Source organism: Montipora foliosa, chromosome 10 (genome assembly GCF_036669935.1).
Source record: "Montipora foliosa isolate CH-2021 chromosome 10, ASM3666993v2, whole genome shotgun sequence".
Classification (NCBI taxonomy): Eukaryota; Metazoa; Cnidaria; class Anthozoa; order Scleractinia; family Acroporidae; genus Montipora; species Montipora foliosa.
Window position 1 is genome coordinate 11,352,811 of NC_090878.1, and position 14,778 is coordinate 11,367,588.

Below are 14,778 nucleotides of genomic sequence, written 5' to 3' on the forward strand. Positions count from 1 at the left end.
TTTCACATAATTATACCCAACAAGAACTTCTTAACTTAACATACCGTACTTATTCGGCTACAAGCCGAGCTCAGCTATAAGCCGAGACCCCAAACTTCTTACGGAAAAAATCAACTTGATTAACACGAATTGTAAATGCATAATACTCGGCTATAAGCCGAGACTCATTTTAGGTCTTGATGTGGATTATCGACTATGGAATTTTCGTAATTTAAAATACAAATTGACATTGACTGAAAAATTATACTCAAAGCAATCAAGTGAACACGAAAGATAAGAAACAAACAAGCAACATGATCGTGAGGTAACGAATATTATTAAACAATTGTTGACCTCACAGGAAACTTGTCTTCGTACAAGCGACACGTTCATTTGTTACTGTTTTATTTGCTGAGAAAATTCTTTTTATCAAAAATACTCGGCTATAAGCCGAGACCCCTTCTACGGCTTTAAATTTGCCCACATTGAGTGAGGATTTGTGTAAAAATCGCTCGGCTTATAGCTGAATAAGTACGGTATTTATAATTTTGCTCTTCTTGTCCTTAGTTGATCAAGACAGTCTGTCTTGCTACGGGATAGTTGTCCACAAAAACAATTTTAAATCCCTCCTGTTACTATACATGCAACTATTATGCTTACATTGAGATTTTCCTCCATTTGCGTGATGGCCTAACAAATACATGCAAGAGAATGATGATTAAAACTAATTTTGATTTAAATAATATAGAGAATTCACGTCTCCCAGAAGTCAGATATCTTCCTTAACAAACACAGGGCTCCAAATTGCGACCAATACAGTCGCATTTGCGACTAAATTTTTCCCTTTGTGACTAAAATATCTGGAGAAGTCGCAAATTTGCGACTTGTTGTCACCTTTGTTCTCTTTTCGAAACAAAAGGGTTAGCAGTTGCCACTTTGCTGCTACTTTTGCTAAAATAAATAAATAAATGACAAAATTATTATGTTTCTCGCTGTGAATTTTCTCTAAAGATAGCGTAATTGTAGAGTAATTTAGCCGCCGTGTTACGTGCCGCAGCTCTATTCCTTCGCACTATCACCATTTTCAGCAGTTTCTTTACACACAAGTATTGCGGGCTCATATTTTTTTGCTAAACCGCTGACAACACAATGCAGCGCAGCGATTTTGCGACTAGAATTTGCCAAATTGCGACTAAATTTTCGTATCTTATTGCAAAATGCGACTGGATTTTTTCGTTATTTTCGAGCCCTACAACAGTACTGTTAATTAAAGTTGGTTTGCATTCTTTTCAGAAGTAATACTTGTAAAGCTGTATTTTGCATAATAATTTCCTCTTAAACACAAGGACGCACTATAAAAGGCATTGTGCATTGGGCACACGCAAATGATTTATCAATCAACTGTGGACACAACAGAGCTCTGTGATAATTATTTTGTGCAATAAAAAGCCCCTTATGGCAATGTGTCTGTATACGTACTGTAACATGTCGTTAAAAGTCATCTGTCGTTCTTTTTTTTGATACTCAGTCCCTTTTTCTCAAGCTAGAAATATCTTTTAAGGCTTGTCTCTGCGTTGCTGTTTTTGGATAATATTATTAATCAGTCGTGCTCGAATGAATTCAAACAAAAGCAAAGCATGAAGCGACCCCTATGACAGTTTAAGGACAAGGAAAAGGAGGAGGAGTAATAGTTCTCCCAGTTGCGTCATGCTACCAAAACCTGGATAAGCTCCAGCCATATACATGTAGGCCCTAGTTGGTTCACAAAAAACTTTACCTTTACCAAATGCCAGGCCTCGGTTGTTCAAAAGGTGGATAACGCTATCCACCAGATAAATCACTACCCAGCAGATAAACACTAGCAAAACCAATTGATTTATCCATTGGATAGTGATTTATCCAGTGGATAGTGCTATCCGCCCATCGAACATGCAGGGCCAGATGATTTTACTTGTTCAAAGAGAAAAAAAAACAGAAAGACTCTTCCTTCTCTAGATTATAAGTTCACAACCAGTCACAAAGAACTGTGTGTATAATAACACCATAATATTATACAGTAATCCTTACTCTTGGAAATCTTTCTCTATACAAGTTATTCAGCAACTGAAGCTCATCCTCTGGAATGAGAACAGATCTACCAGGGCTGCAACACAGAATTAATCAAAGTTATTCATGATGAATGTATCAGAGAGGGTGAGGGCAATTGACTTGGTTAAAGAGTAGGCTACAAGTGTGAAGTCTGTAGTTGTAAATATGCGGAACACTGGAGCAGTTTAAAATTCTATGCTAAAGGCCCAAACGCCTTCTAGCATGTGTCTAAGTGTTAATAAGTAGGTACTGTAACAGTAGTAAACACAAGAACCTTGGTACTGCTAGTTGGGGATGAAGTTTTAATTAACCGCATGCATTGCAAATGGCTAACAATTTGGCATTTCAGCAACAATGCTAACCTAAGGCTTCTTGACCTCTGCCTTGGTTTGGGTGACCTGTGACCTCCACTTTCATCCTCATGGTCACTATCAGCACTGAAACGAATTCATAACTGGATTTTAAATAAATGCAATCTCTAGATCTGGAACAACCAACTGTTGGTTATTGTTTTGGAAATCATTCTTACCAGTTATACTCATCACTGAAAGGCAAAGCAATGTGTAACTGCAAAAAGAAAGGGAAAAGAAAAAACAACAATAACAATAGATTAAATTTTAATGACAGTCTCAAAATAACACGATTTATGATAACTTTGAAAGCTTTCTCTGCACTGCTACAGTGCACAATTATCATTAATTTTAATTTTGATATCAACTTCCCAATCACATCATGTCCGGTAGCAATTTAGAGACAGATCTAAGGGAACTGTTGAACTCTCGCTGTTGTTCCCACGTTTTACTGTGTTGGTTATCTCTGTACGGTGGTAAATTTACATTATCAACTCCGTTGATAAAACCAAATTCAATAGGCCATTTCTGAGTTTGTGCCTGCAGGCCTCCTCTTCAAAGCGAGTCTAAACTTGTGCGAAGTTTTTGTTATGAAAATTAGATTTCATTCATATGTAAAGTAGAACTAATTACCATCACAAAAACTTCGCACTTAGACTCGCTTTGAAGAGTAGGCGGACTTGAACTTGGAAATGGCCTATTAGTGTACATAGGCTATAAGAATAAAAACCAAATTAATTTTAAAAAAAAGCATGGTTTGACAGTGATTACTGTAAATGTACCTGATGAAGCTTCTCTTGAGAAGATGCTAATGACTGGGAAAAGAAAACAAAGTAGCAAGAATATTAGGAGGTGATTTTCAGGGAGGTTGCACATCTAAAACGAGTTTAAATTTAGAGATGTTGGTTTTTGTGGAGATGGGAAAACTGCAAAAACTGGAAAAAAGCCCCCCAGAGCAAGGAAACAGCAACCTCAATCCACGTACATGTATGGCCTCGAAACCAAGAACCGTATCCAGGTCACATTGGCGACAGGCGAGTGTCCTCACCACCACACAATCCCTGCTCTGTGGGATCAAAGTATGACAGAGAATACTGTGCACGATACATGTAGTCGCGTATTGAAACTGTGACAATGCAACAATTTCCTTAGCGATTGACTTGCAATAATAATAATTGTGTCACATCCCCAGTTACCTTCTTATATTATTGTATTCTCTGTGGATCACTAATATCTACACTGATTATACTGACCTTCACAAAAACAATGCATCTCACAGTTTAAACTGATACAGAGGGAATGTTGACCAAAAAAAAAAAAATTCAAGTTATTAGAACTCACTGAGTATGATGATGAACAGGGAGTATGTGTTCCATATCCCGATGATGATGTGAGTGATGCCACAGACCAGCGCCTCCCTCCAATGTCAGACCTACATAGGGACAGAAATCAGAACAAGATGCATACACTGTAAGTTAAATGTCGGTAACAATAATAATGATTTATAATAATGATATCTGATCTGCTAATCGCCCTTTATTGCAGTCTGAGGCTCAATTGCAAGGGTTGCAGCTCAACAAGGTCAGACCGAAGGAGCTGTGCAGCCGGCTACAATCATGGACAAAAGTGTTGAGACAAATCCCCAAAACTAACGCTTTCGAACTAACAATAGTATTTTGTTTTTGAATGAAAACACCTTTTTCATCTGTTGTCATCCCCCTCCCCCGCAAACAATGTTGCAAAAGGCTTCGTGGATGCTTATTTGTTTCCAACATTGAAAAAGGGGGTAGGGGAGGTTACCTTGAATGAGGGGCGAGGAGAATTTACACCTAGGGTAAAAAACGTTGTTAATTTTCATGTGTCTCAACAACTTTTGTCCATGATTGTAGGTGCTCAGCCCCTGAACACTACCTATGGAGGACCTTGGAGGACAGCACCACAGCCAGATGGAATCTATAGACTGGGAGTTGATTTTGAGGAGGAAGGAAAACCGGAGTACCCGGGGAAAAAACCATTGGAGTCAGATCGAGATCGACTGAAACTCAGCTCACATTATGACCCGAGGCCAAGTTGAACCTGGGTCACACGGGTGTGAGACGTGGTTGATGACCACTAAACCACCCTGACTCCCCTGCAACAACAATAATGATGATAATATGATAAATTCTAATTTATCAAATCAAGCAAAATTCTGGCTCTTGATAAGAGGTGGAGGATGTAGAAAACACAGGATCTTTATAGAGACTTCATTGATAACCTAATAGCTACCAGGGAGTTCATTAAAGGCTACAATGTAGATACTCAGCAAATTGACAGGTTGTTAACATGATTGAGCCTACGCACCTTCTTTTGCCATAAAAATAACAAATACCCGGCTTTAATCCTGTGCAAAGCTTTGATAAAATCCCTGAATAGGCACAATGCCTCGATAGTTACATGTATTGTGACGTGTCGTCCCTCCAACTCTTTCATTTGCATCCTAGTGTGCTTTTGCAAAGACAAAAATAAATAAGACAAACAGAACTTACCTTCTGACATTTGAAAAAACAAAATGAGCTCCTGCTGCAGTGCAGTTGGATGAAGTGTGAAAACTGGGACTACTAACTGGACTGTCAGCACCTTGCAAAGAATGAGTAGAACATGTTTTACAGAAGGCAAAAAATTTTCATGTATATTGAATTAATTTTAATACAGTCAGTACTAACACTATTACACAACACAGTACAATGCATAATAAAAAGGGTTGATATGGTATTATTATTATTATTATTATTATTATTATTGTTATTATTATTATTATTATTCTATCTCCTACATAACTTTATGCCCATTTACAACACAATAGCCGAGCCCATTCCTTGGGCCTAGGGCTAAAATGAGGTAGAAGTCTATCCTACTTGATAGAGTGTGTCTTTCTTAGGATGCGAGATGTTCCTAGCAGTGCAATCTTCTGTAGTTCACTAATTATTTTGATGTTACCCGGGATTTGTTTGGTGTATTTCTCCAAGCCCTTTTTTATTAGTCCCAGCGCTCCAATCACAACTGGGATCGTTGTGGCCTTCATCCCCCACATTCGCTCAATCTCGATTCCGAGGTCTTTATATTTTGACAGCTTTTCAGTAACTTTAACTGAAGTGTTCTTTTCAGTAGGGATGGACATATCAATGAGTAAGCAGCTTTTCTCCTGTTTGTCTGTTTGTCTATTATTATTATTATTATAATTATTATTATTATTATTACTAATATTATAGACCACTGTAAAGAAATCTGAAAGCTGGCATTTTGAGCATCAGCCCTAACCATTTGCTCAGGGAAAGGGCTAACCCTTGATCCTTGAAATGTCAGCTTTCAAATTTCATTACAGTGGTCACTTTACCATTTTATTACATCCACTAGTGATCCTTGCAATCTGACTGGCTCTCAACGGTACGATTTATTCACAAATCACACTACTTTTCGCTCTAACTTGCATCTTTTCCCCAACCAATGAGAAAAGAACATTAAGACAAAACAACCAATCAGATTTCAACCTGCGTGACTCACATGACCCGCAAGGTTCGCTGGCTTGTGGTCAAGACCCACAATTATTCCATCATCATCTATTCCCCTCATATGGAATATAGTATGAACAGGGCTCGAAATTGCGACCAATAGACCATATTCATAAATGGCGGCCAATTTATAATAATTCTTTTGTGGAAGTGCAAATTAGCCTACCAAGCCTCGATACCATACAGTGAATTGAAAAGGTTTCTTGCTCTAAAATAAGGCTTGGTAGGCTAATTTGCACGTGGACAATAGAATTAAAAATGTGACCGCCATTTATGAATAAGGTCTATACGGTCGCCAATGCGACTAACTTTTTCTCCTTGGTGACTAAAATTGTAGTTAGTTGCCACTTGGGCGACCTGAATTTTGCATGATTTATATGTACAATAAAGCATTAAACTTCAAATAAACATCTTATCTTGTCTTGCTTTGCATTCGTTGTAAAAGAATGGGCCAAATTGCATTTAAAAATCCACATTCCCTCCAAACTTTACAGACTTCTGTTCGCAATATTTTCTGCGACTCCGTTACAGTTTCTCTCTTCGAACCCCAGGAGCAGAATTTTGCAAAAAGACCGCTGAACGGAAGTGACTGACTTTCGCGTGGTTCCATGCAAACACGTGTGACGTAAATCAGCATGGAGAATAAATTAGTCAGCGGGGAAGATTTAAAACATTTCCATACTTCTCTCTTAGGTAATGAAGAGGATGCCAAATGCGTTTGGCTCCCATTAGCTACAAAGATAGCGGCTAGAAACTTTTATTTACTATTCAAGTTTGGGCAAGATTGTTTTGTAGAAGTATGTATTTTTTTGTTTTCCTATTTTTATACTTACTGTATGAATGTGTCCCAAGCCATACCCAACGATATCAAACACTTTCAACAAGCGGAACCCGAACATTATTTCGATTACACAAACTGGTGACTTAAAATTTGCATCTGGCGACTATATTTCTCTAGTTGGTCGCCAAAATGCAACCTAACGATTTTTTTAATTTCGAGCCCTGATGAACTTGCACAGACCAGCTCCCAGATAGTTTCACTGCCAGATACATGTAGTAGAGCAATGTAGTGCAATCACAGGGTCATGGGTGAACCAGTCCCATTAACACCTGGATTTTTTACAGTCTTCTTTTGCAGCTGTTTAAAAACACATTGCTTCCTTTATAGATAATGGATTCACTTTCACTGTCTAATGCCAGACGATTTTACTCGTCAATAAGGGTTGCATTAGGAGTCAGTGGGTTAATTATTCTTCAGTTCCTCTCTCAACTGCAATGATTAATTAACTCAGAGTTGCCGCAGAACACAGTTCCAAATGGAAGACTATTGAGTAGATTATTTCACTATCAAAGGGGGTGGTGCCAGCCATCTTAGTTTTGCAACAAATTCTTCACGATATACCTACCTTGACCTAACGGTGAGGAAAAAGGAGAATAAGGACGACCAGGGCCTGCTGATGACATACAACTTGCCGTGGTAGGACTTCTGGCAGCTTTCCGTGTTCCAGCATTGAAGGAACTTTTCATTTAGAACAGAATGAATTAAAAACATACACTTCCCAGGCATCAAGGAAAAAAAATGGAATTAAACCACTCGTACAATTATTACTACCAACAGGCATTTATCATCAGCGTCTTTGTTTGGAGGCATGGCACATTAATTCAGCTCATGCTCCTTTGAACCGTGATGATGGCAGCCTTTTACCTGACACATACAGTTCATTAGTGTCAAAGGACGTTAATTGGCGTCTCTACAAAAGGACTCTTACACCCGTTTTCCTTCACCCCTGATGAAGACACTTGCTAGTTAACCCTTTCAAGCCCAAAAGTGACACTTATAGATTTTACTCTGTCTAACGCCAGACGATTTTAATTGTCAATTAGGAACCCCTCAGAAGTGAAAGGATTAAGTGTCGAAGCTCTGAACTTGAACTTTGTTACATTTGTAAGTTGCTTTCAATTGAAAACCAGAGTAATTACAAACTAAGACTGATTGCAAGATTATTAAGGAAAAAATGTCCTACTTACAATGTACACTGTATAGACATTAATATATTAAAATTACTGGTAAGCATAATAATACTAAGTCAATGAAAATGTGCAGAAGTGGTTTCTTTTTAATGTTATCATAATTATTACTTTTTAAAGGTTGCATTACATGTATTAATTCTTCCATTCCCTCTTAAGTTGGATTGGATCTAATTTTTGGTTCTGTCATTAGCTGGTTCTACTTTAATAATTTATTAATTATTTATCTACAGTACCCTTTTTTCTCTCTAGACTTGTTTATTAACCTTCGTTAATTTTTTGGCGTCCCACGTGCACTTTCTTTTCGCAGACTTTGACTTGCTTTCCTCCCTCGCAATCGGGGGTGAGGGGAAATGGAAGGGCCATTGAGTGGCTATTTTTCCTTTTTGCTTTATGATAACCACAACCTAAATAAAGTCTTTTAAGGATGGTGCCTACTATAGATATTGCACATACGTTCTTCGCATCTCGAGATACCCAGGTTTCCTATCAGTTGTGCTTACTAATACAGGAATATTTTTGCGTGTTTTAAAAATATCTGGAAAATGTAGATCTAAGTAAGTACTCAAGGTATGCAAAAAGAAAATTGGGGGTAACCATGAATTATTGAGAGATAATTAAGCTTCAATTTGAGAAAGAACGCAATACATTGCTTTGTATTTTATTGTTATTCATGCATTATCTTTGAAAATATGCATGGTTACCCCCAATTTTCTTTTTGGACTTGAATAACACTTGTTAAGATCTACATTTCCTGCAAAGTCATAAACCCGGGCAAAAATATCTTTGAATTAGTAGGCACCATCCTTAACTACTCAGTTCCTTTAGATCTAGCTTACTATTCTGAGTAGTTTTTTTTTGTCCAATTAAAGTTCCTCACTCTATTGTTACTTTCCTTGTATTTCTGTGGCAAAATAAATGCTTGTTGTTGTTATCGTAAGTTTAGTAAACCATAATTACAACCATTCAATCTGACCAGGCAGGTACAAAAATGCAGACAGGATAAACTTGGATTGCTCACCTTGGATCGACGTAAAAAAAAATAATCTTGGTGACATCAGGGCAAACGTCCTATAGACTTTGGTTTACAAAACTGTTTTTCGGGCTATCCGAGGTGAGCAATCTGAGTTGATCCAGTCCGACTTTTGTACTTGCCTGTGACAAAGGTCTAATGCTTCAAAGTGTTAATTTGACCTTAATTTAAATTTTGTTCTTAATCATAATCCGTTAATTTTAAAACCTCTTTTCAGAGTATCAGCCTTGAAAGTGCACGGATTGTGTGCAAACTAGCTACTATTATAGCAACTTATTTATACTGGAAAGTACATAACCATTATCCTTTATTGCACATAGACCAGGATTAATACATGTACATGTATCAGGGACTTGGCAGTCAATGTGTTATAAACATCAGCATTAAGTTGAGACAGAATGTGGTATGTCAGTGATAATTTCCACTACCTTATCATCACAAATTCAACTGTGCGACATCCACTTCACTATTCCATCCATATCCTGCACTTCAAATAAATTTTATTTTATTCCTTTTTAATTATTATAATTATTTAATTGATATGCAGTATGTATTATAATATATAACAATTATAATAATAATGTATTTGGATCATGAATCAACATTACAAAATGTTAACTTGTGAGAATACATCCAATGGTTAAATTATTATTATTTTTTATGTTGCATGTATTAAAGCTTGGACACTGACTGTGTAAAAAATACAATAATTATTATTATTGTTGTTGTTATTGTTATTATTATTACTATTATTATTATTATTATTATTATTATTATTATTATTATTATTATTATAGGTAGTCGGTTTAACTTGTTATCTCTAACTTTTATAGTTTTATGTTTTAAGAAATCTCTTTTAATACGATTATTATTACTATTATTATTATGATACAAAATTTAATGTATCTTGTTTCTCATCACATGAAATGACCAATTAAACTGACAATGTATAGAAAAGTGAAATAAAATAAATTTTAAGAATTAATTACATTATAACAGAATAAGTTCTATTAATTAATAACTAAAATTGGAATTGGGGCTAATTTCTAGAATGCTACTGAAGTATGATCACAAACAGAAACTGCTACTCAACACAAATCAACTCGCAAAAAGTTATGAACGGTAAAAATGAATGTTCCGGTCATACACGTAATTCCATTTTCGCACAGTGTATAATATGTTGTGGTTCAAATATTTTTTCCCTGGTTCAAAACCTTTTAACCAAATTCAATTTTGATTTTCCTTTGTTTCAGATTATGGCAATGAATATGAGACAAACAAAGATCATAATTGAACTGGTTTTGAAAATCTAAACCCAAGAAAAATTTTGAATCATGCAACAAATGTATACACCCAATCACTATTAAAACATTATTACAATATTAATTTATATAAAGGCACCAAATTGCTAATCATCTGAAAGTCCAGAGCTCTGCACAAGAACTGTTTTAAGAAGACAATGGGATGAATTAGAAAAATGATGTACCCTCACACTAAATTCTTCTGAGCTACCTGTAGTACATGTACTTTTTTACATTGTTTCAGTGAAAACAACTTCACAGGCGCAAATGTACACTGGTCAGGTAATCATTGCAAATTGAAACAGCGAAAGGACTTTCATGGTGAGTACAGTGTATTTTTCGGCAGCTGTCAACAAATTCTACACTGTCTGGATTCCACAGCCAAGGAAATTGAGGGGGGAAAGCACTTCTTTCAAATAAATACTACCAAATCATACAACCACAAACCTTTCCATCCTCCTTGGATGTCTAAGTGTTTGATACCAAATTGTGAATGGAGTACTTACAAAAAACCTTGCAGGACGCCAACTTGGATACTGGTAAATTTAATGGTACAGTATGTACGTGTACGTGTATTTTTGGCCAAATCATGAGGATACACAATTATTATGACTGAATTTCCAAAAGATTCTTCAGAGTATACAATTATTGGCACTAAAATAATGCCAAAATGCTCCTTTGGATAATTACAAAATTTTATCCCGTAAGGATGTTATCACGTTGCGTCTAAAGTTGTTTTTGGTTTTATTGAAATTATTATAAAAAAAAATGACACCAGTCTGACAGCTGATAATGAAAGGATCACTTTTCATTTTTAAAAAAGCCACTTTCAATGGTCTAACTTAAAGCAATAGCAGCAAATCTAAAATTTCTTTTATGTTATAAAATAATTCATAAGCAATATTTTTCAAGCCAAAATTAAAGCTGCAATCTTAAACAAAATGAAGCTACAAAAAGGATTAATTTCATGGTACTCAGAGTAAACAACACTTTCTTGGTCAAAACTAAAAAAACCTTTTATCTTATAAATTATTTTAAGTAAATACACAATCCCCACTTCTTCTACATGTAGTTCACCTGCAAAATGGTCATTTCTGCCTAGAAATGTTTAACAATGTACAATTCATGTACACAAAAACTAAATAATGTGGTTAACAATCATTCTTTTCAAGGTATTCATATCAAATGGCAAAGAGGATCACTCTTGCACAAAATTAATGGCTGTTTCACCCTCTTTTTTAAATTTTACATAATGTAAAATAGTTCTTTCATCTTGATCATCAAAAAGAAGGTATTTGCCTTTGTCCATCAAACAATATTAATATTATTAAACTAAATATCTAGTTCTAAGTATAAAAACAGGCTTCTCCTTTTCAAGCCAAGAAAGATCATAACATTTTATTGCTACTACACTGTAGAACTACCATTTACTGCCTCCTGGAGTAGGCATATAGGAGAATTTCAGTTGATGTCATTAAGATTGTTTACTTTTCGTTTCATTAACTTATTTGCTTAGAGAAGGCATTATCACCATGAGGCAGGTACAAATATCAGACTGGATCAACTCAGATCAACTCACCTCAGATCTACGTAAAACAATGATACGGCCTTGAGAAATCACCCTTATTTTTAAAGTCATAATCTTTAAGCTAACTTTGAGTGAAATCGATGGAACTGTCGAATACAGTTGTAGTTTTGGCTTACAAAACTGTTTTTCACTCATCCAAGGTGAGCGATCCAAGCCGATCTGGTCCAACTTTTGAACGTGCCCTATTATCCTGCGATAAAAAAGACTTCAAAAGTTAAAAGAACTTGTAAAATTAATTTCTGATACATGTAATACCTGAGATTTTAAGCCTTTGGCATCCAATAAACAGAAAGTTCTAAAGTAGCTATCAAAAAGCAAGTAATGTCTGGAGGAAAAAGTGCTCATGAATCCCTACATTACTGGCATTAAATTTTGTCAAAATTCAAATCTTTAAAGCCTTAATATTAATACTGCCCAAAGATTCATTGTCTGGTATGTATACAGTATATCATTGTTAAAATTTTAGATATACTGTAGGCCCTGGCAAAGTGATTACACTCCAACAGATTTATGTTAATGAGGAAAACTTGAAATAAACTCACCTATTCTTTACATTTACTAATAACAGAAGAATTAAGGACGGTGCCTACTATAATAGTTATTGTGCATACATTCTGCGCATCTCAAGATATTCGGATTTCCTATTGCTGGTGCATATTAATACAGGGATATTTTTACGCGGTTCAAAACTATGCAGAGAAAGCAGAACTTAGCAACTGATCTTGGTGTCCAAAAAGAAACTTGCGGTAACCACGCATTTTCCAGAGATAATTGAGCTTCAATTTGGAAAAGAACGCCATACATAGCTTTGAATTTTAATGCCACTTACAAATATTGTTGATTACTTATCTTCGAAAAATGCGTGGTTACCTCCAATTTTCTTTTTGGATTTCAATAACACTTGTTAAGATCTGCTTTTCCCGCATAACTATACAGTAAAACGTGCAAAAATACCTTTGAATTAGTAGGCACCGTCCTTAAACGTTTCTTTTAGTTACTATTTTGGAAGAGTACAAGAATATTTCATGTATGTGTCATGTTCAACCCAAGGGAAAACACTGATCATTCTCAAAACATATTTTTTAAATCACTGTAATTATATTAAATTTTTTAACAAAAATTAATAAATTGATTTGTCAACTTCCTACCTTGGCCGACGACTTATGTCACTCTAAAAAGAAAAAAGAGTAAAATGCCCATCAGCAAGTCTCGCTTGAGTAAAAAAATTAATACACTGTACCTCTTTCAAGAAAACCAATGACAGGTAATTAAGGGTGCGTTCGATTGACCGTATTCCGGAATAAGAATGCATGGAATATAAGGTAGAAATCCTTTGTTTTTCTGTGATTCACATAAAAATTGTCAAATATCCGCTAAAATGCTATTTTAAACATATTTTTGTTGTCCTTGCTGCTTCGAAACGCGCCAAAAAAACCGTTTTAATCATCACTCCATGTATTCTTGTTCCGGAATAGGGTCAATCGAACGCGCCTTAAGTATTAAACTTTTAAAACAGTTTTAATTCTCCCAGCCTGTGGCTAAATTCATTAGCGTAGGACGAAGAAAACCATAAAAAAAAAGGAACACATTGCGTACATGTGGTAGTGCAGTAACTTAATGACACAGTGCTTTATTCCATAACTGTCAACTGCACTGCGTTTTGTTTTCCAGGACATATTAAAATACAGTGTATGTACAATGTAAAATACTAAACCCAGAAAGACTGAAGAAAATAAAAGGGAACCGAGAAACATTGGCTTCGAGGCTGACATGAAGTTCAACTTCTTTTTCAAAGCAAGTTTAAGCGTATACTCGGAGTGTCTGATAGTTTCCACGACAAAAGTTCAGTGAAGTTAAGGCCTGTCTGGTGGGGTTAGTATCATTCTGGATGGGACACCTCAAATATACGGCTTGCTGCCAAAAACATAGGAGCGAAAATTCTATTTTAACACTCAAAAATGCGAACTAAGGATGGCACAGATTTTGTTAGCCTGCTATATGCAAAAGTAAATAAATATTGATACACAGTTTTAAGGAAAAGCACAAGGAAGTTTTTAGGAAGTGCTGCGTCATGTTGATTGAGAATTAAAAAAATTGCCATCAGTCGTAGCCAGAATCTTCCGACCACATTTGAAACCTTCTTTGCGACATATTTTGATTGCAGTGATTATTTCGAAGGTCTCCGTCATGTGGACTGTTCATGCGAAGGTTCGACGAGTCAATTTCGTGGACGCTTTTCCCGCTTGCGTGGACTTCGCCGTCACACTTTTAAGTTTTATTCATTTCAGTTTATGGGAGAATATGTCTGTTTCTTTTTTGCAGCTCAGCGCTCGGAACATACATTTATTATGTCGATATTCTGCAGCTGGAGAGGGTTTTGACAATACAAAACTGTAAGCTTACATGTCCAGGGTCTGGGTGACCCGCTCTTGCAATGCCCGAGTTGAAAGGTATAAACCTACTCAAGCTAGATAGTGTCCCTAATCACTGTCCAAAACGTTACTACTGCAGATTCACTTTAAATTGACTGAAATATCGGGTTGCTGGTCACGGAGAATTTACAAAACACATTCAACATATCCTCGAAAACCTTGCGTGACCAACTGTTAGTGGTTCATAGTAAGACTTATGTAAATATTATTCTTGCGGTTTACTACTGCGGTATTACTTTCCAAGTTGTTTAACACTAACAAATTACAAAAAGAAAAACATTCCAAGGAAACCAAACCCCCGAACTAGTAGAAAATTATTTCATCTCAACTGAAAAGATTGTTTTCGTGCTCTGGTTAACATTTGATCATTGGTGCACATCGGCGTGGCTTTATGCAAATTCATCACGAGTGACGGCCAGCTGCCAACA

The 14,778-nt window shown here is 36.0% G+C and overlaps 1 protein-coding gene across 1 annotated transcript in view; it reads right to left on the reverse strand.

Annotated features, from left to right (window-relative positions):
* Positions 1-14,778, reverse strand: part of LOC137974276 (microtubule-associated serine/threonine-protein kinase 3-like) — a 57,530-nt gene that overhangs the window by 27,674 nt on the left and 15,078 nt on the right. Inside the window, exons 3-11 of the mRNA XM_068821149.1 lie at positions 13,067-13,089; positions 7,375-7,487; positions 4,946-5,036; positions 3,759-3,849; positions 3,200-3,232; positions 2,597-2,634; positions 2,430-2,504; positions 2,047-2,122; positions 640-669 (exon numbers count right to left, since the gene is read on the reverse strand). Coding sequence (XP_068677250.1) covers positions 640-669; positions 2,047-2,122; positions 2,430-2,504; positions 2,597-2,634; positions 3,200-3,232; positions 3,759-3,849; positions 4,946-5,036; positions 7,375-7,487; positions 13,067-13,089 — 570 coding nt within the window. The remainder of the gene's footprint in view (positions 1-639; positions 670-2,046; positions 2,123-2,429; positions 2,505-2,596; positions 2,635-3,199; positions 3,233-3,758; positions 3,850-4,945; positions 5,037-7,374; positions 7,488-13,066; positions 13,090-14,778) is intronic.